A 23,314-nucleotide genomic window follows, 5' to 3' on the forward strand; every position below is an offset into this window, starting at 1 on the left:
CACTCAATTCCTGCAGCTTTGGCCGGCTCTTCGGTGGTGCCCAAAGTCCCTGGCTCAGCCCCGAGAAGTGAGAACTATTTTCGGCACGCAGAAGGGCAGCTGCAGGACGCCGAGTTACAGTCGGCGACTAAAACGCATCGCAGCCTGCCCTTACGCATTCTGCAAATTCCTAATCCAAGTCGCATCACACACACCGAGGCCTGCAGCGAACTCTGGTGGCATCTCGGTTCCTCAGAGGCCCGCGGTGCGGAGGGATGGGAGTTCCTTCTTTGGAAAGGGTGGCGCGAAGGTGCCAGTTTCTTGGCCTGCGGGGAGGCCCGCAGAGTGGCCCGCGGAGTACGTGATACATTGTGTCCACTCAGTGCAAAGGATCGGGGGACTTTAGCCCAGGCCCGAACACAGCCAACCCAGGTTAGTCCCGAAAGAAGAGACGTGCCCGGAGCACAAACCCGCTCTGAGCCCCGGCTCGGAGGAGACCGGGCTGCCCGAGAACTCGGTGGCCCGCACCGGGCCCCTCCCGGGAGCCTCGGCCGCCAGGGCCCAGGGAACCGCTGCGCGCCGCCGGGCCCCGGGACACCCCAGCGCCAGGAGGCTCTCGGCTCCCAGGGCGGATGCGGGGACCCTCGGGGTGGGGGCTGCGGCATCCGCGAGGGACGTTCCCCAGCGCAGGGGTGGGGGTGAGGGCGCCGCTCCAGCAGGAGGGGAGGCGGGGAGCGGGGTGGGGGAGGGGGAGCGCCGAGGGGGAGGGGAAGCGAGCCGCGGGCGGGGGCGGCGGCGCGCTGCGCTGGGGGAGGGGAGCGGGACGGGGCGGCACGAGGGGGCCGGGCGCGGGGGCGGCGGGGCGAGGGCGGGAGGCGCGCGGGGCTTTCCCTGGCTGCTCCCGACAGCCTCCCCCTCCAGCGGGGGATTCCGAGTTCCGAACAAAGGCGGCTCCCGAGGCCGCGCGCACAGCGCTCAGGTCCGCCCAGCGGCGTCCCGCCAGGGTGGACAAAGGCCCGGCGGGCCCGCGCCTGGCCCCCTGAAGCCCTGACCCCCCACGTCCCCAGGCGCAGGATTCCTCCTGCACCCCCGGTCCCCCGCGGGCTCCCCGCGCCGCCGATGTCCCCCGGACGCCCCAGGTCCCCGATCACCCCTGCGCCCCTCGAACCCCGCGGAGCACATGACCCCGGATCTCACGGGTCCCCCGAGTCCCTCCGCGCCCCAGGCCGCACTCACAGGATGGAGGTCTGCGGCGCCACCGCCGGCACGGCCTCCAGCAGCAGATGCATGCAGCGCACGGTGGTCCGGAAGCACAGGCAGCGGCTGGGACACCCGGCACCCGGCTTCGGGGCGACCACCGCCAGCGCCCCCCCGCCGCAGCACAGCACGAGCGCCAGCAGGCAGCGGCGCACGGGGCCCGCGGAGCGCGCGGCCATGGCAGACGGCGCGGACGGACGCTCGGACGCGGGGACCCACGGCCGGCGCGTCCACCGCCGGCTCCCGACTGCGCCCGCCCGGCCGCGGCCCACGTCCAGCTGTGCGCCGGGGGCGGGGGGCGCCAGCTGTGCACATGCGCGCGGCTCCTCCCCGCTCCCCTCTGACTCCCCGGGGCCGGGGCGGGGCGAGGAGGGACCCGGTGTGTGTCCCCGACGCTGCGCGCGGGACCCGGGAGGGGTCTCAGCGGAGCCCTTTGGTGTCTCGGCCGCGCCGTGCGGGTGTGCGAGGAGGGTCCCGTCGTTCGCTGCCGTCCCGCAGCGCCTGTGGCGAGCTCACCGCGTCCAGGCACATTTCCAAGCGCGCTCTCAGTCCCCCCCGCCCCCACCAGCAAAATCATTAAACTTTCAAAACAGCCCCATTCCGGTCGAAGAAACTGAGGCTCGGGCCACAGGGTGCACGTCTGGGAGGCGCTGGGGTAGAGTTAGAAGCCAGGCGGTCTTGCTTCCTGGGGCTTGTTAACCACCTGCGACCTGCCTGACTAGGGCGCCATTGGGACAACCAAAGAGAGTTCGTGTAGAGTCCTCGGAGGTGCAGCGCCGGTGGGTGCTGGGGCGCCTTAGTGCCTTTCCTTGTGGGACTGGCCCAGATGGAAACCTGTGGACCCTCCCCAGGTCTGGTGTGTATAGAGACAGCAGAAGACATGGAAAGGAGGGAAGACATTGGGGCTTGAGGGGAGGGGGAGAGAGAGTAGTTAAGACACTTTCATAAAGTTCACCACTATCCTCACAAGTCCATCTCCGCGTCACGGATGCGGACGTGGAGCCCAGGTCTGTTCCGAGGCGCGCACCCTCAGGCTTCCAGCAGGTCACCACGCTGGCGCTCTAACCTCAGGTGGTTTGAAGGCATCATGGGGTGGGATTGGAGGGTGATTATTCAGTTTGCTTTTGCTATTTAACAAATCACCAGAAGGTGTAGCTTAAAACAACACACACTTTTCGGGGGGTCCAGCGTCTGGGAGCAGCTGGAGGTGGGGGGGCTCAGGCTCTCTCCCGAGGTTGCAGATGCCTTGGTGGCCAGGCCACATGGTCTGACGACCCAAGTCTCCTCTTCCAAGCCACTCCAGGGCTGTTGGCAGATAGGCTTCAGGTCCTTCCCAGCTGAGTCTCTCCATGGCTTGCACACAGGACATGGGCTTGACCTCCCGGAGAGAGTATTCCAAGGAAGAACAAAAGAATGAGGACGCCAGGACAGAAGCTACAGTCTCCTGACCTGACCTCTGGCAGCATGCTATCTCTTCTGCTCCATCTGTCTGTGGAAGCAAGTGAGTCCAGCTCACACTCCAGGCAGAGCGTCACACAACAGCATGGATGGCCAGAGGCAGGAACACTGGGGACTGCCTCAGAGGCTGCCTGCCACAGGGGACCTTGTAAAGGTCAAAGTCTCCAGACTCCACAGACTTGACTTTCTTAAGTCTGCATGACAGCAGCAAGTGGCTGGGAATTACAGACAGTGGCACAAGCAGAGGCCTGGGCAGAGACTTCTGTCAGTTCCATCCTGACACCAACTACCTGGGGTCAGTACAGACCCCACAGGTCAAGGGCACAGGGGGACACCAGCAAGACTGCCCTTCTGCAGCACCAGCTGCAAGTTCAGGGCCTTCCAGGCCACCCACACTTTTGACCACCTGGCTACAAATTTAGAGGCTCCCATGCCCCCGCTCCAGTTGGTGAACCTCTGGAACTATGCACAGAACACAGGAAAGTGTTATAGTTACACTTACACCTTTACTATAATGAATGGTACAAATCTGGACCCACCAAACGAAGTGACACGTGGTAAGAAGTAGGGAGGCTCCCAGATGCAGAGCCTCGGGGCCCTAGTCTCATGGAGTCAGAGCCATTGCTGTCCTGGCACCTCCAGTGTTCCCAAGCCAGGAAGCTCCACTGCACCTCGGGGTCTCCAGCTTTTACTAGGCTTTCTTTGCATAAGCGTGATTGACTGAACTCAGCCTCCAGCTCCCACTCTGCCCAGTAGGTCAGGCTGAAATCACATGGTCAGTCTCTCTGGTGGCCAGCCCCATCCTGAGTCACCTCTTCAGTGTCCATTCAGATGTGGCTGAGGGCACACTGTGAATATCGGACACTCCTATCACTGGAGAAATTCCAAGGGTTTTAGAAGCTCAGTCCCAGGAGCCCAGGAAAAAAAACAGACAATTTTTTTCTTATACAACACAAGCTTAACAAGGATGTTTGTATTTTGGCAAGTGGCACCCAAGCCCTCATGTCTGTCACGGAAGCCAGGATCCCTGTAACCACATGGGATCACCCTCCCCATCATCTGGGGACCCATAACAAGCCATCCAGGGCTCTAAAGAGTCACACATCGCCCCCACAGCACAATCCTGGGTTCCACACTCACTTCCAGATGGCTTCTGGACATTTCCACCCCCACGTCCTACAAGAATTTCAAGGTTAGTATGTGCCTTTTTTCCTGACTCACTAATTTAATCTCCAAACCACTTTCTCTTAACCACCAACCTGGAAGTTATTCTCACCTCAGTCCTCACCCCACATTTAAGTAGTTACAAAATCCTGTTGATTCCCTTTACTCAGTATTGACCGCTCCTCATCACTGCTCACTGAGTTGCGGCTTTCCTGTGGCCCTGGACCTGACTCCCCCACGCACCTGTCTCTGGGATCTGCCTGGCCTGTCCTCCCTGCAGCTGACAGAGCAGATGTCATAACCTTGGCCCTGCCACTTCTCTGTGCAAACACCTCTGGGTTCCTCCAGCATGACTGGTGGGTTTGGGAGACGAGCTGACCCTCGTCTCCAGCTGCTCTGTGCACTCTCCATTCACCAGACACCAAATTACTTTAATTCTCGTTTCTGCTCAACCTTCCAGCCCCAGTTCAATGTGGCAGCTCTACCAGGTGAGTCCCTCGAGGCCTCTGTTACACCCCCATCCCAGCATTAATACCTGTCCAGTGCTACATGCCCCCTCCACACAGCGCTGGGATGACGTTTCTATGCCCAGCTCCCATCACGGCCGGGAGCCCTGGGGGAAGGATGGGGAATCTCTGTCGTTGCCTGAAGGCAGCCAGCCCGTGGTATGCCTTGCCACCCACCCCTGGGCACTGGTGGCTCTCAGCAGCCCTGCAGGTCTGAGTTCACCCTGGCACTGACCAGGGTCGGGTGACACCCTGGAAACAGCCAGGCGAGACCATGACATCCTCTGCTCTAAGTTTGTTTAGGTTTAGGGGTCATCAGAGAAACCATAATTACAATCACGATGCTTTACATCATCTCATCTCAGCAAAGCTCGAGGGAGGTAGTGGGTATTGGTATCTCATTTGAGATGAGGGAAACTGAGATTGTAGATGTTCAAAAACTAGCTCGATGGCCTGATGCCACCTTTGAGTGGCACTTCTCAGAGTGTCACCCAGATCCCCCGACTCCTCAGTTACCCGGTGTTTATTCCAACCTGGCTCAGAGGCAGGGTCTCATACCTGACATATCAAACACCCTCAACCTATGGCCAGCCACAGGGGCAGTGGCATTTCAGGACAGCACAGATTGTTAGCTTTTCTTTTCCGTTGGACAGCCATCTCCTATGCCAGCTGTGATGGTTCATTTCACGTGTCCACCTGGCTGGGCTGTAGCACCAGTGATCTGACCAAACACTAATCTGGATGTTGCTCTGAGGATATGTTGTAGACATGGTTAACTTCTATAACCAGTTGACTTTAAGTAAAGGACGTCACCCTTGAGGATATGGGTGGGCCTCGTCCAATCGGTTGAAGACCTTAAGAATAAAGACTGAGGTTTCCCAGACAAGAAGAAATTCTGCCTCAAGACTGCAGAAATTATTCCTGCCTGAGTTTCCAGCCTGCTGGCCTGCCCTGCAGATTTCAGACTTCTGACCCCCACAATCACATGAGCTGATCCCTAAAATAAATCTATATATACCCAGCCACCCACCCACCCACCCTTCCGTCCATCCCTCCATCCTGTTGCACTGGACAAGGAGGTGGGGTGGGGAGTGGAGGCCTGACAGTGATACCGCTGGAAGAACGCGAGTCACTGGGGCATCGCTCTTTCCTCTGCTGAGCTGAGAGTGCGCCCGTATCTCTCACTCATCTCCCGCGTCTGCCCTCTAGAGGCCCAGGGCAGCTGCGGTCCTGACTTCTCTGCAGGCGAATTGTTTGAGGAGGTCAAAGCCACTGAAGTATCTTAAAGCCACTTAAGTATTAAGTATTTTCCCAGGACCCAGGTGAAATAGTCCCACTTCCTTCTGATGGCCACTTTCCAAATCTTATCATCTGCCCCGAATCCTGCTGTTTATCCTATAGCAAACATTCAGGTGACAGTTGTACAGTTGACGACCTTTAGTTGTTTTATGTATTTACACGATGAAGCACGGGTTAGCAAGTGAGCAGATGCTGTCTCATCCCCAGTTCTCTCTTTTCTTGGAACACTACACTGAGGACCATGATGGACTGGGCTGGCCAGGCATGGTTCTGGGCCTGGGACAGAACAGCCACAGCCACTGTCTGGAAACTCACTCCATGGCAGGAGCCATGCTGGGCTCCGAGTGGTCCTCTCACCATGTGGTGCCTGCAACTACCTGTGCACAAACATTTTATTTTCTAATCCTCATAAGCAACCTGTGAAGCAAGTATTATCTCCGTTTTGCAGATGAGAAAAACAGTGCTTAGAGAATTCAAAAAACTTTCCCAAGGACTCGTAACTAGTAAATGGAGGGAAGTGTGGAAGGGAGGAAGGGAGGGAAGGAGAAGGGAAAATAATTCTGACTCGGCATTCGCAATGCGCCAGGCACTGAACCACGTGCTTTCTGCACTGAGCAGGCACGGGTGGGGCCCACTAGATCCTCTTTCCTGGGCAGCTGCACTCACACCCCCATTGCTGTTAGTGTGGGCAGCTAAAGCTCTCTGCAGAATGCTCACGGCTACCAGGAGTCATCCCACCTGGAAATACTGGAGCTCTGCCCCTGCGCCCTGCAGCCCACAGCCCAGGATCCACTGATCTAGTGTTGGCCCTGGCCTGGAGTTTGCACATTTCTGTAGCAGATCCAGGCAGCACCGGGCTGAGGCTACACATCTGCCAAGACCTTCTTTAGCTTCTGCCTGCTCAGTGGGCTCTGTGCACCCCTGAAAGGCCCCTCAACCCACCATGTGCACACTGCTGGGGCTTTGCTTCTGGGGGCCCTCCTTGTGCTGTCAAGAGTTCCTCTGTCTCCCTGCCTGCAAGGCACTCAGCCACCAGCTTCCTGGGCCACCAGCTTCCTGGGCCACAGCAACAAAGGCCCACAGACGGGCAGTTCAAACGATAGAAGTGGACCCTCCCGCAGTCTGGACCCCGAAGTCTGAGACAGAGATGTCGCAGGGTGGTTCTTTCTGGAGGCTCTGAGAAAGGATTCATCCTGGACAGTAGGAAGGATGTCAAATGACTGCTACAAGAGCCAGTGTTTAGTGCTCACTGTGCGCCTGGCACCAGGTAAGAGTTTTTAGAAGCATCACCTTGTGAGTTCTGGCCAAGACAGTGGAACAGATGGTCCCCAGCGTCACTCTCTCCCAGAAATCAACCAATTTACAACTATATGAAAAAGCAACATCGGCCAAGGTGGAGCCGCTGGAGCTCAGGGGAAGACGTAGAGAGACCTATGGAGTTCATGAAGGCAGGAGAAGCCATGATGAGAGAAAGAAAAAACTGCTCCGACCATTTTGTGCTGTGGCTGCTTTAAGGCTAGAACTGCTGAGCACATGGAGCAGGAGCCGGCATAAGCCACAGCTGCGCCCTTTGGATGGAGTTGCTTGGAGGCAGCAGGGGAGAAGAGGGCCTTGGTGGCCCCCAGGACAGCAGTACCGCTAACAGGGTTTCTGTGGACCCACATAGGACTGAGGAGCCACAACAACTGAAAAGTGGAGCCACTCAGAGGCTGGTGAGTCATCGCAAGTGACCAGTGCACGGCCTGTCCCATAGGAAATGTTTGCAGCACGGGCAGTGGGATAGATGGGCCCACTGGGGGAACACTGGGGCACAGCAAGGACAGCTGATCTGCCCCGCAATCAGCACAGGACCACTCAGAGGAGACTGGTCAGGAATATAGGACTGCATGGGGTGCAGTTTGATGAAAAGACTCAGACCCAGATCGGAGTTTCTACACACCCAGGTGCACTGAGTCTGGAGAGCCAGAAATACCTATAAGGTCAATCAGTAAACCCCGAGCTGCACAAAAAGCCTTCCCTAGGGAAGCAGCAGCAAGGCAGCAATTCAGCTCAACCACAGGGCTCAAGTGCTGGTTCCCACAGGAAGTTCCCCCAGAAGTAAGCAAAGGACAAAACAACTAGTTCCAGCTCAGATACACTGCCAGTGCCTCGGGTCCGCCTGGAGACCCAAGGTCTGGAGCCAGGGACAGTACCCCCTGCCACAACCTGGCACACTGCACTAGCGCCTCAGGGCCTGCCCGGGGACTCAAGGGATAGAGTCAGGGACTGGACCCCCCCCACAAGCAGGCACCCTGCCAGTGCCAAAGACCATGCCAAAAACATCACTTCCATGTGGGTGGCCCACCACAGCCACCACAATAACCATGGCTGCCACGAAAGCAGCTAGACGCCACAACTACCACTCAGATGGTCCACCAGCCACTGGAGTGCATTGACACAAGGAGAGTCACCAGCAGAGACCAAAGAAAAGAAGAGGATGTCTCTCTCCACAAAGCCCATTGCAGAGTGACGGAAGAAGCATCTGCTCTATGACAATATTGTGGGACCTGATCACACTTCTAGGCATTGGACAGATCACCTAGGCAACAAGTCAACAGAGTAACCATTACTCTTTCAGAAGGAGGGAAGAAATCTAGGGTAATGGGGGGAGAGGAATGGGGGAAGGGGAGAGGTTGGACAAGGGGCATAAAGAATAATTACGATTTGTAACAATATCTATGTTAGTGATATTGATTTGATCAACATATCTCAATACTGAGCTCCAAAAATATGTATAATCAATTTTGAGTCAATAAAAATTAAAAATAGAATAAATTAAAATAATGCCATAGTCTTAAAATCAAAAAGAACAAGCATCACCATGCGCACGCCGTGTGTAGGTTTGCTAAGGTGTTGCCACAGCAGGGAGCTGGGGAGCAGTACGGGGGACTCCCTTCTCTCTACTGTTAGCAACTGACCGTGAACCTGTAATTATTTCAAACTAAAAAGCTGGCTAAAACTTTTAAAATTACAGAGGAAATTGGTAGAAGGCACCATCTCAATCTTCACAACGACCTTGAACTGTAAGAAATAAATGAGGGGGGAGCATGCGCACAGCTGCGGGAAGTGGGCTCCCGAAGCACCGAGGCAGGAGGGAGTGGAGCCACGATGTCAGCTGCCCGCTGTGGCTTCTTGCAGGACGCCTCTCTCTGAGCCCCAGCGTCTTCCTCTACAAAATGAAGTGGTGTCCGCGTCCGGGCGCTGCAGGGCCTGAGCTGTTCCAGCTCTCTGTGCAGGGGAGGCCCGCCATGTGGACGTGAGGGTGCTCTATCACTGTGCCCCACCCCTGCCCAACTCCCTGCCACCTCCTGCCCCCAACCTGGATGCTCCTGCCCGACTGCAGGACTGACTATGACCCCCAGATGTCCAGCTCTTGGCCCTCCTCCTCCAAGCCTCACCTCTAAGGTCACCCCCTTTGAAAAGCCCTCTGTGTTCTGCCCTCCTGTGGGAAAGGCTGGTCTCCTCCATGCCCATAGCACCTGTCTCTGTTCCCCCATGACAGCACCGAGCATCTCCCCTGCTGATTAACAGGGCTGCGCCCTGCTCTGGACTGACTGTGAGGTCTGCATATGTCATCAGTGCAGATGCTGGTAACCACAAGTCAACATGTATGCAGGGACTGGTGGATGCAAAGGGCACCTGCCACCTCTGGCTGGTGAGGACCTCCACTCTGGACTGTGCTCCGCATTGGGACAGGGGGTCTGACTCACCTGTGTAGGCCCCCACCCAGCACACTCCCTGGAAATGCAGGCTGAGTGACACGTATTGGAACCCAGGGAGTGGGTGGGCTTTCAGTGGTCCCTCTGAGTGGCCGCGCCCTGTGTCCCCTCCACACTAGAGCAGTACATATGGAAATCAGATGCAGAAGCATTGCTCTTCAGCATCCAAAGGCACTTTGTGAGCAGAACTGCAGAGCTCGTGCAGTTCGGCAGAGGACTGGAAGGGATAGTTCTGGAGTGAGCTTGAGGACACCACAGAGCAAGTGCCGGTGCCTGTGGATCTTCCCAGCCCTTTCTCTTTAGTGTAACACTCTTTGTGGACACATCTGCAGAGAAGCCCAAATAAGCAAGTCAACAGATGACAACACATTATGTTGTTATGATTACAGTGAAGTAGGTCACACGTGGTGGACTAGAGATGCCAGGGCAGACACTACAGCAACGTCAGCTGGAAACCCCAAAGACCACCCAAGGACGCATCGCCTTTGTGGCCAATGTGGAAAATTCAAGTAACCCGAGGCCATGAAAAGCATGGAAAAGCCAACATCTCCTCAAGAATGAATTATTTTCACAAAACACAAAACTGCCTTGGTTGGAAGTCACTGAGCAGTGTGGCGTGGACTGCTGCAGAGTTGCTGTGGCCCTCCAGGGTGGAGGTGAGCCGCAGTCTTTAGTGAGCAGCTCCTCCGTTCCAGCAAATGCATGTACCCTCCAGCCAAAAGTATGTGGTATGAGGCTAAGCATGCATTTGGCCAACAGGGATGAAAACCATGATTAGATCCTGCCAAAAATGTGCCTGCAAGCCTTCATAATAAATGAATTCCTTTAAGAACTGTAGGTGGGCAGGCTGGCTGATTCCAGCTGCAGCCAGAGCATTGTTGACTCAGCAAGGCCATCGCAGCCCCTCAGAGACTGTTTTCTAGTTGTCAGGAGCTTTTGCACATAATCGTCATAGATATGTCTTGTCTTACAGTACCTAGAAGCCAGACAATGTCAGCCACACCACGTAACCACTGAAACTTAAGCCTCAAATGTGTTTTCCATTCCAGACTATAGAACTAATGAGTTTGTTTTATGAGAAAATTCCAGGACCCTCCTTTGTAAATCCAATATGACTTCAAAAGAATCTGTCCATCATCCACATAGTACAAAGTAGCTGAGTGTACTGGAGCCCTGACTTCAAAGGCTTGGCTCCGGCCGAGAGTCAGAACTTCAAGGTTCTTGCCCCATGACTGCCAGAGGTGGCCCCAGGGTGGCGGGCAGAGAAACTGGGTTACCTTTCCCTCATTGTCTGATTCTACCTCAGAGTCTGCCACACAGTTCAGGCCCCTGGAGCCTGATGGGTGGGAGCCCCGTTCTGCCTCCCTCCACATTTGCAGCTTGTGAAGGTGCATGTGGTTTTCACTGGATATCTGAAGTTCTTTAGTGTGGGGGGCACCATTGCTTGGTTGAAGGGGCTTAGGGTCTGGAGCCAGACAGAGCTGGTTCCAAATTCAGCTCTGACAGTTGCACACCATTGGACAAACTGGCCACTCGGAACCTCAGAATCTTCATTCACGAAATGGGAATAGTATCCCCCAGGACTGATAAAAGGCTGGAAACGATTACACACGTCAGTGGACTGGAACTACTAACAGCAAAGGTCAGTACCCGTGTTCCGCCCTACCAGTCTGGAATTTTCCAGGAAATTAAACTTTCCTTCTCAATAACTGGGCAAGGGATACAGTCTCTTTTTGGTAAAGGGAATTTAGGTGTCACATGTGCAAAATGACTTCAACTTCACATCTTTAAACTCTTGACCTATGAGTCCCATTGCCAAAATCATCTTAATTAACCAGCAAAAGCACCCATTAGGATTTTGAATGGCGTTACCTTCTTCAGTCCAAAATCGTTTCATACACACTCTGCTTGTTATACTCAAACCACACTCCATAGCACAAGGTGATAAAACCGTGGGGAGGCGAGACAGGAACACTGTTGCTGGCACTTAATTTCCTTCCCACTGAAGTCACAGGTAGAGTAATGATTCCTCAGTCTCTCCTTCCTCCCCAGCAGGAGCATGGGTTGGCCCGGGTTGGACTTGAGCTCAAGCAGTGTGCAGGGACTGCTCAATGCCAGGAAATCGCTCTCACATTTGGGAAATAAAGTGGCCGTGGCCAGGTCCTCATCAAGAAGCTACAAGTGCAGGTGTTGCGTGTGAAGGTGTCCGGGCATTAACTGAACGGTGTAACTGTGCCTTGTTTTCCTTTTGGATCATTTGTTCTTTGGAACTGCATGAGTTGGAAGCATTGTTTTGACAATATACTATCTGAAATACTAAGTGGGAAATGGTGGAAACAAAATCGTTAATTAGAAAGGGATCTTTGTCTGTACTGAGCATTCCTCGGCAGCCTCGAAGTCTCTGACTTTGATTCCCACAGTACGGATCAAAAGTGCATGCTCTTCTGCTGTTTTGTTGCTGTTCTGAGTAGAGAACCAAGGTCCCGGAGAAGTGGTTAACTTTGTTCTAATTTATCACGTCAGTCACTGTGGGTATCAACAATGCCTTATGTAAAAATGTGCCAGGGTACTTCAAAAAGTTCATGGAAAAATAGAATTAGAAGATAATACAAATCTATGAACTTTTCAAAGTACCCTGGTATTTGTAAACAGGGTATAAACAACATCAAGTTGGCGATTGCAAATTAAATGAATGTCTGTGACTAAACCTGGCATTCTCCAATAATTTGCAGAGATTCTTGAGAGGTGTCCTCCTGGGATTAAGGTCCTGGTATCTGTTATGGATTGACTTGTGTCCCCCAAAATGATATGTTGAAGTTCTAACCCCAGCACCTCAGAAGGAGACCACATTTGGAAATAGGGTTGTTTCAGATGTGATTGGCTAGGGTGAGGTCACACTGGAGAGGGTGAGACCTTGTCATCATAAAAGCAGGACAATAGTGTGGAGGCTGAGACCCAGGAAGGCCCAGTGACCACAGAGGCAGAGACAGCAGCGGTGCATCTAACGCCCAGCAACAGCAGAAGCAGGAAGAGCCTACAGAAGAGCATGGCCCTGCACCACCCGATCTGGAACTTCCATCCTCCAGAACTGAGGGACAGTGAGATTCTGTCTAGGAGTCCCCTGGTTTGGGGTGCTTTGTTAGAGAAGCCACAGGAAACTCATGCACGACCTGTTTGGACGCTGGCTCTTCTCACAGGGTCATTCAGGTCTGAAAGCACCACTGGCCCTGGCAGTGTGCTGCTCAGAGGACGGGCCTGGCTGCGAGGGGCAACCTCAAGCCTCGGTGCGTCTCTCTGGCCAGTGCTGTCCCTGGAGGCCTCTGCTCCGCCTTCACACTTGATTTTTGCATTTTGGACACTTTGGGGCGCACTTACTCTCTTAGCTTACCCTTCTCTACCTTCCTTTGTTTATTTTGCCTTTGGATTCTGTCCTCTTACCTCCCACTACCCAGACCGTCCTGCTGGGCCAGTGACCAAGCCCTCCCTTTCCTCGGGGACCTCCCTCCTCAAAACCTTGGTCGGTCTGGTCCCTCCAGGGATGAAGTTCACAGCTCGGGGCCAGGCTGGGGCTTCGGGCTGCTTGTTCCTCAGCTCACCCAGCGAGCAACTGCCTCAGCCAGTGAGCAAACCCAGGGCCCAGGGAAAAGTTTCCAGCCTGCTTCGAGGGGTCTGGCCCTCCCTCCATTTCACCCCTGTCTTCCAGCGACCCCCACCCCAGGCCCCACTGGACTGGCTCTGAGTCAGCCAAGCCCCTGGGAGAAAGGGAGGGAAAGGTACCAGAGCATGACCAGGTGGGCCTTTTGGATCCAGACCTATGACTAAGTGGCTTCTCTGTGTCCTGGCCCTTGACCATGTGGGCCTCCTAGTGTCCTGGCCCTTGACTAGGTGGGCCTCCTGGGGTCCTGGCTCCTGACCAGTGGACCCCTTAGGTCCTGGCCCTTGACCAGGTAGATAGTGTAGTTCCCGGCTGGCCTGTGCCACAGAAGTCCCTTTCCTCCCACCTTGCAGGGCGACAGATGAATCTGTCGTAACACATGGGAAGGTACTAGCCAAGTGAAGCTGCAAGAAAGCTGGTGAGTCCCCCTCCTGTGGGCTCTGTTACAGCAGCCAACTTCACTATCATGACCACCAGAGAAAGCACAATGCCTGGGGTGGTCTGAGCCATACCCGTGCCGTGGCCTCCTGTGGCTCTGCATCCCCCACCCCTCTCACCCCAGCAGAGGCACTTCTCAGGCCCATTTTACTGCTGAGTAAACAGAGTCAGAGACATGACGTGACTGACTCAGGGTCCTGTGGCCAAGGCATGGCTAAATCTGGGAAAAGCCCGTGTCTGTCCTACCCAGAGGTCTGTGTGTGCCCATGTTGGTGTCCTGCTTCTATGAGATCACCCCCGTTCACCCCCCACCCCCTGAGGAGCAATGGCTCCAGGCACCATACATGGCCAGCTTTGCATGAGGACACACCATGAAACCTTCCGTGGGGCCATGGACTCCACCTGGCCTGCTCTCCTGAAGAGCCCTGTCGGTGGGGACTGGGTGGGGGCAAGCTGCCTGTGGGAGCAGATGCTTTCCTGTGAGCCCTTGGGTCAGTGCCAGGGTGCGTGTGTGAGGCTAGGTGCTTGTTCTGAGGATGCTCCTGTTGCTTTTGTAGGGGGAATGCACTCTTTTCTACTGGCAGAATAATTTCCTTTCCTGTTTTCTTTCTTTGTTCCTGCTCCACTCCAGCATTCAGGTTTTTTTGTTTTTTTTTTTTTAAACTCTGGCCTCCATCTTCAGCACCAGCAAACAGCTGTCCAGCATTCTGAAGGTTTCCACTTGTGCAGAAAAGCCAGGAAACCACAGCCCACTTCCCACGTCTACAGCCAGACCCCTTCCAGCAGTAGATCCAGCTGTGTGAGGTAGGGCAGGGGGCACACGAGCTTGCAGGAGCTTGCAAACTGACAGAATTGCTGATATTTTCACACAGTGTCATCCAAATGGCATACCAGTAGAATATGATTTCCCTTCCCGAAAGCTACTAAAGGACCAAAAACCCTGGTTAAGAGAGTGATGTGACGTCTGTAACTGGAAACATCTCCTGGGAACACGTGGAATTTAATAGTCGCAGTGCATTTTGCAGTGTCTAGAAATCTGTTGTCAGATGGCTGCTGGAAACGCAGGTCCGAGGCTGTGAGTGAGATCGTGAGATCAAGGTCTGAGACAGGACTGCAGACCTGCTGATGGTTATTTTTTAAAAAATATGTACAAAAGAGAAGAAAATGGGTGCCCTGGTCTGAATGTTTGTGTCCCCTGCAAACTCATATGTTGAAATCGTCACCCCTAATGTGATGGTGTTGGGGGAGGGGCCCTCTGGCAGAGGATCAGGCCGTAAGGGCCGAGCCCTCATGTCTACCACATGAAGACACAGTGACAAGGCACCATCTGTGAACTAGGAAGGGGACCCTGACAAGACACTGAATCTGCTGGTGCCTTGACTTGGACTTCAGCCTCCAGAGGCCAGTGGCATTTTGTTTTGGCAGCCAATGGGCTAAGACAGTGCGCCCGAAGGCAGAAGCCCAGAGGAGCTCATGGAGGAGAACGGGAAGGAAGGGCTGAAGAGGAGCAAGGGGACACAGGAGAGCCCAGAGAGCAGGTGAGGAGCATGAGGCATCTCAGCGGCCCTTCAGAGGAGCTGAGCAGGAGGGTGGGGTGGCCTTAGGCTTGCCACACGGGGCTTGCATGGACCTCAAAGATGGGTGCCCTGCAGAAGTCCGGGCCCAGAAGCCGGATGTTGGCTGAGCGGGCAGTGGAGGGAGAGCGGGGAGGAGGCTGTCATAGGAGGGCAGGGGGCCGGGCGAAGGCTGCTGGGGTGTTCATGGGGGAGCATGGAGAGAAGGCTGGCAGTGCAGAGAGGCCCCAGGTGCTCATGCTCCCGAGGATGTGCTGGGGTGGGCTGCGTCAAGGGTGGGGGGAGGGGGGAGGTGTGCGGCGGCCCCAGGGCAGGGGCTGCCCCTCCACACGATTGGCCACCACATCTGGTAAGGCTCGATGTCACAAGATGCCTGGGGAGGGGCGTGCAGCGTGAAGGAGGTGGGGGCTGATGGAGGGGAGGGGCTGCGGGGAGCAGAGAAGCACAACTGAGGCTGCACGGTCCCCAGCCGTCCCCATGCTGTGACGGCCTGCATGCAGGAAGAGTGGCTGTATGGGCTTTGTCAGGCAGGCTTGGGAAAGGAGGAGCAGGAGGACGGGACAGCGGCTGTGGCCGGCCAGTGCCGGGACCGAAGAGCTGTGGTCTCAGACGGGGGAGGAAGGGTGGGGACAGCGCTGGTAGCAGAGGTGGCAAAGTGTAGTCTGTGGTGGCAGTGGGGTCTTAGAGACGGGTCAGGAGAAAGGTGAGAACTTGGGGTGGGGGGCGTGCTCCTTAGAGATTCAGGCACAACAGAATCTGGGGTGGACAGAGGAGGTGAGGTGGCCTCGCCCAAAGGACTTCCATGCGGACCCGCTGGGAGGGTGGTCCTGAAGACGGCTAAGCAAGCCAAAACATGTGAGACAGAGCCCAGGAGCTGGTGTCCTTGAGCTCAGGAAGAAAGAGGAGGCGGGCGACAGGAGGACATAGCAGAAGCCATGGACACCAAAGAGCCTGTGACGAGGGTCGCCCCAAAATGCCGTGATGGGTGCGGGGAACAGGCCTCGCCACCCCTTTCTCACAGTTTATTGTAGGTTTATACACCTCGTCATACTTAGGAGACTATACAGATTGAGTAGCGTAGTAGATAAAGTCATAGACGACAAGCCAGTGCAAAGTTAATGGAGAAAATTCAGAAGAAAAGGCAGGATGTTCTCTAGGTGCACAGCAGGGTGGTAAATCTGTCTTATAGCACAAACCGGTTTAAGGGACATGTCACATCCGAGTCAAATAGAAGCTGCAAAGGAACGGAAATCATCATGTCTAAGGGACACCTGCACCCCCATGTTCATCTCAGCTCCACTTGTAATAGCCAAGAGTGGGGACCAACCTAAATGTCCACTGACAGACGACTGGATGAGGAAACTGTGGTGTATTTGCACAATGGCATACGACTCAGCCATAACAAAGAACGAAGTTCTGCTGCTCACAGCAGCGTGGTTGAACTTGGATAACATTATGTTACGTGAAACAAGCCAGGCACAGAAAGAGAAACACCACATGTCCTCACTCATAAGTGGGAATGAAAGAAAGAAAGAAGGACAGAAGGGAGGAGGACACGCTAGTACATGAACCTCAGAAGGAGAGGACAGAACAGTGGTGACTAGAGGTGGGAAAGGAGGACGGGGTTAGTGGAACTTGGTTAATGGACATAAGGATGATTGTGCTGTGTGACGACAAACATGCTGTTGATCATGACTTGAGCATCACATGTTGCACAAAGGGATTGACATTCAACTCTGTGCTCCCAAAATATGTATAGTCAATTTTGCTTAAACAAAATTTTTTTTAAAAAGAAGCTTCAGTGACGTTCACTTTTTCGCTCCTGTGAGAAACTTCATTTTGGAATTAAATGACAGGAGAGCTAGGGCCTGGCTTACTGGATTATTGGTAGTTGACACTATCTAGGCTGTGCACATACAACTGCAATTACATTTTTCTAAGTTTCTTGGGGAGGGAAAAGAAAAGTAAGTAGGAGAGAGAGTTTGCATTATTTAAAATGCTAATGGTTGTCAACAAAACTGAGCAAAAATGTGTGTGAATGATTTGGTTGACAGACAGATCTCTTGCCTCTCAAACACATGTGCACAAATGCACACACACACATGCACATGCACAAGCACAAGCACATTTTTATGCCTCCGTCCTTTTGCAAATGCTCCCCCTTTGTGTCCGTGCATAGGAGGTAGTGAGAGTCTAGGAGGCGGTGGAGGGAGGCATGAACCTCCAGTCTCCAGGCAGGTAATGGTGTCCGTCCATTTAGTCAAGTTCACCCTCCGTGTTGCAGCAGAACTTCACGGTTTCCTCTGCAACCACTCAGTCTGCAGTTTCCTGGAAATGTGGTCCTGTCGTGTGTGATTCACCTCGGCGGGCCTGCCTGGTCTCCAGGGCTCCTGGGTGCAGCATCATCTCTCAATCACGGCCTCCTGAAGAGCTTACAGACCTTCTTCTGTAAACTTAAAGATGTGTGTTAGGTTATTTAGACCAGGCAATGGTGAGATCACAAGAGAGGTCTTCAAAGTTTTTCACATACTATATCCAAAACCTGGAGTGCTTATTGAAAATGCAGAATCCTGGGCTCCACCCCTGATGTTCTGATTCTGTAGCCTGGGGAGGGGCTGGGCACCTGCGTTTCTGACGTGCTCCCCAGATGCTGATGCTGTAGGAGTTTTGGGGATCCATTCATGATACCAATGGAACCGATAAAGGCTGGGGAGAAGCCAGGGCCACACAGTGTGGGCAGGGGTGAGCCCCCAGCCTCTCCCCCCGTCTAAAGTTCAATGTCACTGTGACACATCATCAAAGCCATCAGGAGGCATTAGGGTATGAGTTCTAAGAAGAACAGAATATTAGAAATCAATACTGTTTGGGTTATACATGACTTTTGATGCTGCCATTGTGGTAAAGGGAACATTTTGAAATTTGGCCCAATTTCATGACTCTAAACATCTTGCAGCTTTATAGCAATTATCTAGGGACATGCAGGATGGATAAGCATGCCCAGCCCGCCTCTGGAGTCAGCCGTGTGAATCTCGGGGGAGTCCCCTCAGCCTTTGGCCAGCAGCTCACGCAGGTACCAGGGTGGGGTGGGCCAAGCTGTTATGGCCTGAAGGAGACTTATAGCAGGACAAGCTGGGCCTGCCAAGGGACCCTTATGCTGTGTCAGTCTTTCTGCAGAGCCTTCCCACCCCGTGGATAAGCTCCCAGGTTGCCTCTTGTGTCCTAGAAGAAATATGGGCACAGCGGTTCCCACCGAGACATGCCAGGAGCAACCACCTCTGGTTTGCTCTTTTGCCTCCCAAGGGAACAAGCCTTTCCCAGGAGAATGCAGTCAAGCTGGGGCCAGGCAATCGGCTTCTAGTGAGAGAAGGTCCAGCACTGCCACATCTGTGCTTGGGAAACGGTTTTAGCCATGCCTGTGTTGAGGCTCAGAGACCGTTACCCCAAAATACGGCACTTTGACATTTGCATAAAGGAGTAGCCTCAAGGTCTCTATGACTCCACCCCTCCTGTTCTAGAATCCTCCGTCTCTCTCCAAAGCACAGGATGACACTGGTCCTTCATCTGCCTGAAGTCCAGACCCCCCAAAGAAGATGACAATGTACCCTGATCCTTTCCCTGAGTTTTCAGTTACTTAATTCCTGTCACGGGAAGAAAGACTGGAGCCTGTCAACACATCTGGACAGACTTTTGTCACAGACCATTACCTATTTCAGTACCGTTCAGTATTTAGAGGAGAATCATTTACCAGTCATTGTCTGCTCTGCAATCAAGTAGACTTTGTCCCGGGCCATTGTGTGCTCTCAGCCCACTGAGTCCCCTAAGAATCATTGACTCCTGTACCCCCTCTCACTATCCCCTACGGAGAGGGGCCCGTGAGCTCTGCACCCCGCTGGTAACTGGGCAGTTGTTCTGCGATTCCCCTCTGCTATGCATGTTAAAATAATTCTCTTATGCCTCTTCTTCCCATTCATCTGAATGGCCAGTGATTTTAGTGAACCTTCATGACTGAAGGGAAGGCTTTCTCTTGGCCCCTACACGTGGGACAAGTGGATTATAAAATGCTGCTTTGAATTTTTTCTTGTAAACCACAATTTTTATCCTTAGAAAAAAACAATGGAAAAATAATGACAAACCCCTCTCCGTCAGCCGCCTCAAGTTGTCCCTGGCTTCTGTCCTTACCCTCCACTCAGAGGCTGCCAGGTCCTCCTGTCTCCTGGGTTCCAGCCACACAGGCTGCTGCCCACAGGAGGATGACAACAGCATCTGGAGCACAAGAGGTGCAGGACCAGGTCAAGACCCCGCCCTACCTGTGTCTCTTCCTGTGCGACATTTCTCAGCTGTACCCAGTGGTAAGAATCACCTGCTGTGTTGGTTAAAATCATTTCCCAACTGTCCCCCTCACCCCCCCTGCAGAATCAGACCAAGTAGGTCTGGTGAGGCACCAGGTGATTTTTATCTTGCGGAGTCACAAAAGGGGTGATCTCTCTCCTCTTCATCACAAAGGGTCACAGGCGAGCCCCCAAAACAAAAGACAGGTTAACGAGAGAAAAGCATAATACATTTATTACATGCACACGTGTTCATGGAGTCATACAAATTATAAAAACTGATAAAAGGAGCAAATAGCTGAAGTTTTTCTACCACCCTGAGGTTACAGAAAGAATAGGGATGCGGAGCTTGGCAAGAGGAGCTACAGAAGTGGGGAGAGAGAGTCCTGGCCAGCAAAGGCTGTCTCGTTATGCAAATGGCACCTCACAGACAGCAGCTCTCAGAAAACCCCTCCTCCTGGGAAATGATCTTCCTAGCTCCTGCAGCCTCAGAGAAAACCTGTTTGCATCTGCTGTTCACTTTATTTCCTCTGCAGATGCAAATCTCCCCCATGACAATAGCCTTTCTCACATTTGAAGTCCCCTGAATAGCCATATCAAAATATGCCAGAGAAGTATATTCCCTAGTCCACCTTCAAGCTATATCTCCTATTTGTCCCTGTCAGCATCCTGCATGCAGCTGCCACTGTGGACAGCTAGCATGTATCAGGCCCTAACACACTGTGCCAAGTTCTTTACACATAGATTTGACTATCTTTATGACAATTTCATGTATGTGTAACTAGCCCTGCTTGGTACATATGGAAGTGGAAACCCAGAGAAGTTGAGCAGCTTTCTAAGGTCATGTGGTAGGTAGATGGTGGGGCTTGGACGTGCGTCCTTCCTTCTTGATTCACAATCTTTGCTGTTTCCTCTTCCAGGCCGGGCGATTATTTGTATCACCCAGTGTCTCTGTCACTTTCCTCTGTGACTCTAATGATCCTTCAAAACCCACGGCACCTCCTCCAAGAACCTCATTTCCCACTGAGGTTGCAGAATCCTGGCTCTTTTTCAGGCTCCCATGGTGGGGTCTGGTGCTTGGCACACCTGTATTTTCCCCTAGCTGTCTGGGATGTGGCCACATGTCTGATCTCCTGATGGGCTCTGACAGCAAGGACTGACTTCTTTTGCTTCCTATGTGGGACATTTGTCCCTTTTCCAGAACATGATGAAGACTTTGCTTAGTGGAGTAGAGAATCAATCCTAGTACAGTACTGGGAATTCTAAATGATGGAAAGATTCTAGATGTGGGGGCTAGAGGGCAAATGCTGGACATAGACCACCCACCCCCATGCATAGCAGCATTCCCTCTCATCCCTGGGAAACTACCCCTGGCCATGGTAGTTACCCAAGGAATGGCACATCTCCTTTAAGACAACGGAAGACTGGAGGAAGCAAGAGCCCCGAGTAAATGAATCAGCATGTAGGTGAGTTAGCACACTGGTGTTAAAGCACTCTGGCACCAGGAGGGTAGCGGGTAGGTTACCTTATCTACTCAGCCAGAACTCCCGGGCTCTGAGCTGGGTGAGCGTCTACCATAAGCATGCAAATGATTTACACATCTACTTTGATCTGTTCACTATATAACCATTGTATGTACCCCATGGCAGTGCAGATTTCTGGATGACCAGCCATAAGTCTATGGGACTTATGGGACCATCACCTCCCATAAGTCTGATAAACCGATGTCTCTATCTATTATAACAGCAGTGAGCTCTTGGGAACAGGCAAACACTGTGCGAGTTCCCTCTCAGACTTGGGGCTCCAATGATACAGGGGTCAAGAAATAAATGAGAAAAAAATGCATGATATTAAATTATTTTGAGCTAAATTTCATGCCTGTAGTAATTCTCACTTTGTCTTGACTGCTGTTTCATGAGATCACCATTAGGAAACCTGGTTAGCTTGGGCTGATCTTGCATTTGAGATGCCCAGAGAGATTTCTGTTTTTCCCTTTAAACCCCAGTGCTAAACATGTGGGACTCCTGTTCCTCCCAGAGTTGTCCCAGAAGCTGCAGGCCTACCTCCTCCCTTGCTCAGGCCAGCTCAGGTGAGCTCAGGTGAGTTCAGATGTGCTCTAGTGAGGCACTGCTCCCTGGAGGTATGCCTCTTCCTTGTCCAGGTGCCCGAGGTGGACTTCGGCCTAAGTTCACAGAAGTCTTTTTTTTCGGGTACTTCTACTAAGGAGAGCCACAGCGGGAAGCATCTCTGCTCCCAGAAACCTCTTTCAGAGACGTGTGTGTCGCTCTAGTGGGTCTGACTTGGACAAATGGATGAGCCTTGCATGTGTGGTTGGGAAGAACACCACTCCTCTGCAGATTCTGCACAACTCACCCTTAACTTAAATGACACATAGACTCCTGAAGGAGGACAGATCAACCCACACACCTGAAACCAGCCTTGGCAATGGGCAGAATTAACCAGCAGAAAATAATTCCAAATGAAATGGTAAAGTATGGGGGCTGCGAGGGCTTTTAGAAGCATCTACTGCATTAAGTGGTGACCTCCTTGTGTCACTGTGCTCCGTAGGGTGAACCTGCCAGAACACACACAACTGTAAGGCCAAGGGAAGACTCCCCTTTAAGCCCCTGAAGGTTAACTGAAAAATCAACTGTTAAGATTCAGTGAAAAGGAAGAAAAGTCATAGCAAATTTTATTTCAGTGTGCTGGGGGGCCGTGCATGGGGTAATCTCAAAAGAGTTATCACCCAATAACCAGTGGGGTGCAGAGCCTACATGCCCCTCTTCATAGGGGACGGGGAGAGGGGTGCAGAAGTCAGTGATTCTTAGGGGACTCAGTGGGTTTAGGACACATGATGGCTTGGGACAAAGTCTATTTGGCTGCAGAGCAGACAATAACTGGTAAATGATTTTCCTCTAAATACTGAATGGGACTGAAATAGACAATGGTCTGTGCCAAAAGTCTGTCCAGGTGTGTTGATAAACTCCAGTCTTTCTTCCTGTGACAGGAGTTAAATAACTGAAAACTCAGGGAAAGGACCAGAGGTCATTGTCTTCTTTGACGGGTCTGGACTTTAGACAGGTGAGAGATCAGTGTCATGCTGTGCTTTGGAGAGAGACGTAGGATTGCAGGACAGGAGGAGGGGAATGTCAGAGAGACCTTGAGGATGCTCCTTTATTCAGATATTAAAATGCCATATTTGGGGGTAACAGTCTCTAAGCCCAAACACACCCAGCTGCTGCACTGCAGATGGGGAAACTGAGGCTAGAGAGGGGAAGTGATCTACCCCTCCCATCACATGGCAAGGTCTGGGGAGCACTGAGGATGGAGCACTCTGACTCACGGCCCAGGCTCTTTTCTCCCAATGCTGCTAACTGGAAACTGAGTCACCTTTACAGAAAGGGAACCAGAGGCAACGGCCTTCCCATCCACATCGCAAGTGTTGGGAGGGGCCAGGCAGAAGAGGGCTTTAGGTTCTGCGCTCCTGAGAGAAATCATGGCCATCAGAGATGCGTCCACTAGGCGAATGCTTCCCTTTAAAATTAACGCTTATGGATATTTTTTCTTAGAACAGGAATGAATGGTCAATGTAGAAAAAATGGTAAATTCAAGTGAAACAAAAAACATTAAAAGCACTCATTAAGAAGTCCACTGCATTTCTTTCCATTTTTTTTCTATTGCATACTTATAGTGTCATATATTTTTCCTATGGGCTGGCACACGTGAGTCCTGCTGCCCGGGCTCCCTCTGCCTTCTGCTCTGCTCAGACGTCCAAGGCCCTGTCTGGCAACCATGGGGGGAGTGAATTGGTCCTTGCTGTGAATGGATTGAATTGTGTCCCCAAAGTTCACATATGAGAAGCTTAACTCCCACTGTGACTGTTGAGGGTGGAAATCCT

The 23,314-nt window shown here is 53.0% G+C and overlaps 1 protein-coding gene across 1 annotated transcript in view; it reads right to left on the reverse strand.

Annotated features, from left to right (window-relative positions):
• Positions 1 to 1,448, reverse strand: part of PXDN (peroxidasin) — a 95,811-nt gene extending 94,363 nt beyond the window's left edge. Inside the window, exon 1 of the mRNA XM_063078723.1 lies at positions 1,216 to 1,448. Coding sequence (XP_062934793.1) covers positions 1,216 to 1,415 — 200 coding nt within the window. The 5' untranslated portion in view covers positions 1,416 to 1,448. The remainder of the gene's footprint in view (positions 1 to 1,215) is intronic.
• Between the last annotated feature and the right edge of the window lie 21,866 nt (positions 1,449 to 23,314).

Source organism: Cynocephalus volans, chromosome 14, assembly GCF_027409185.1.
Source record: "Cynocephalus volans isolate mCynVol1 chromosome 14, mCynVol1.pri, whole genome shotgun sequence".
Classification (NCBI taxonomy): Eukaryota; Metazoa; Chordata; class Mammalia; order Dermoptera; family Cynocephalidae; genus Cynocephalus; species Cynocephalus volans.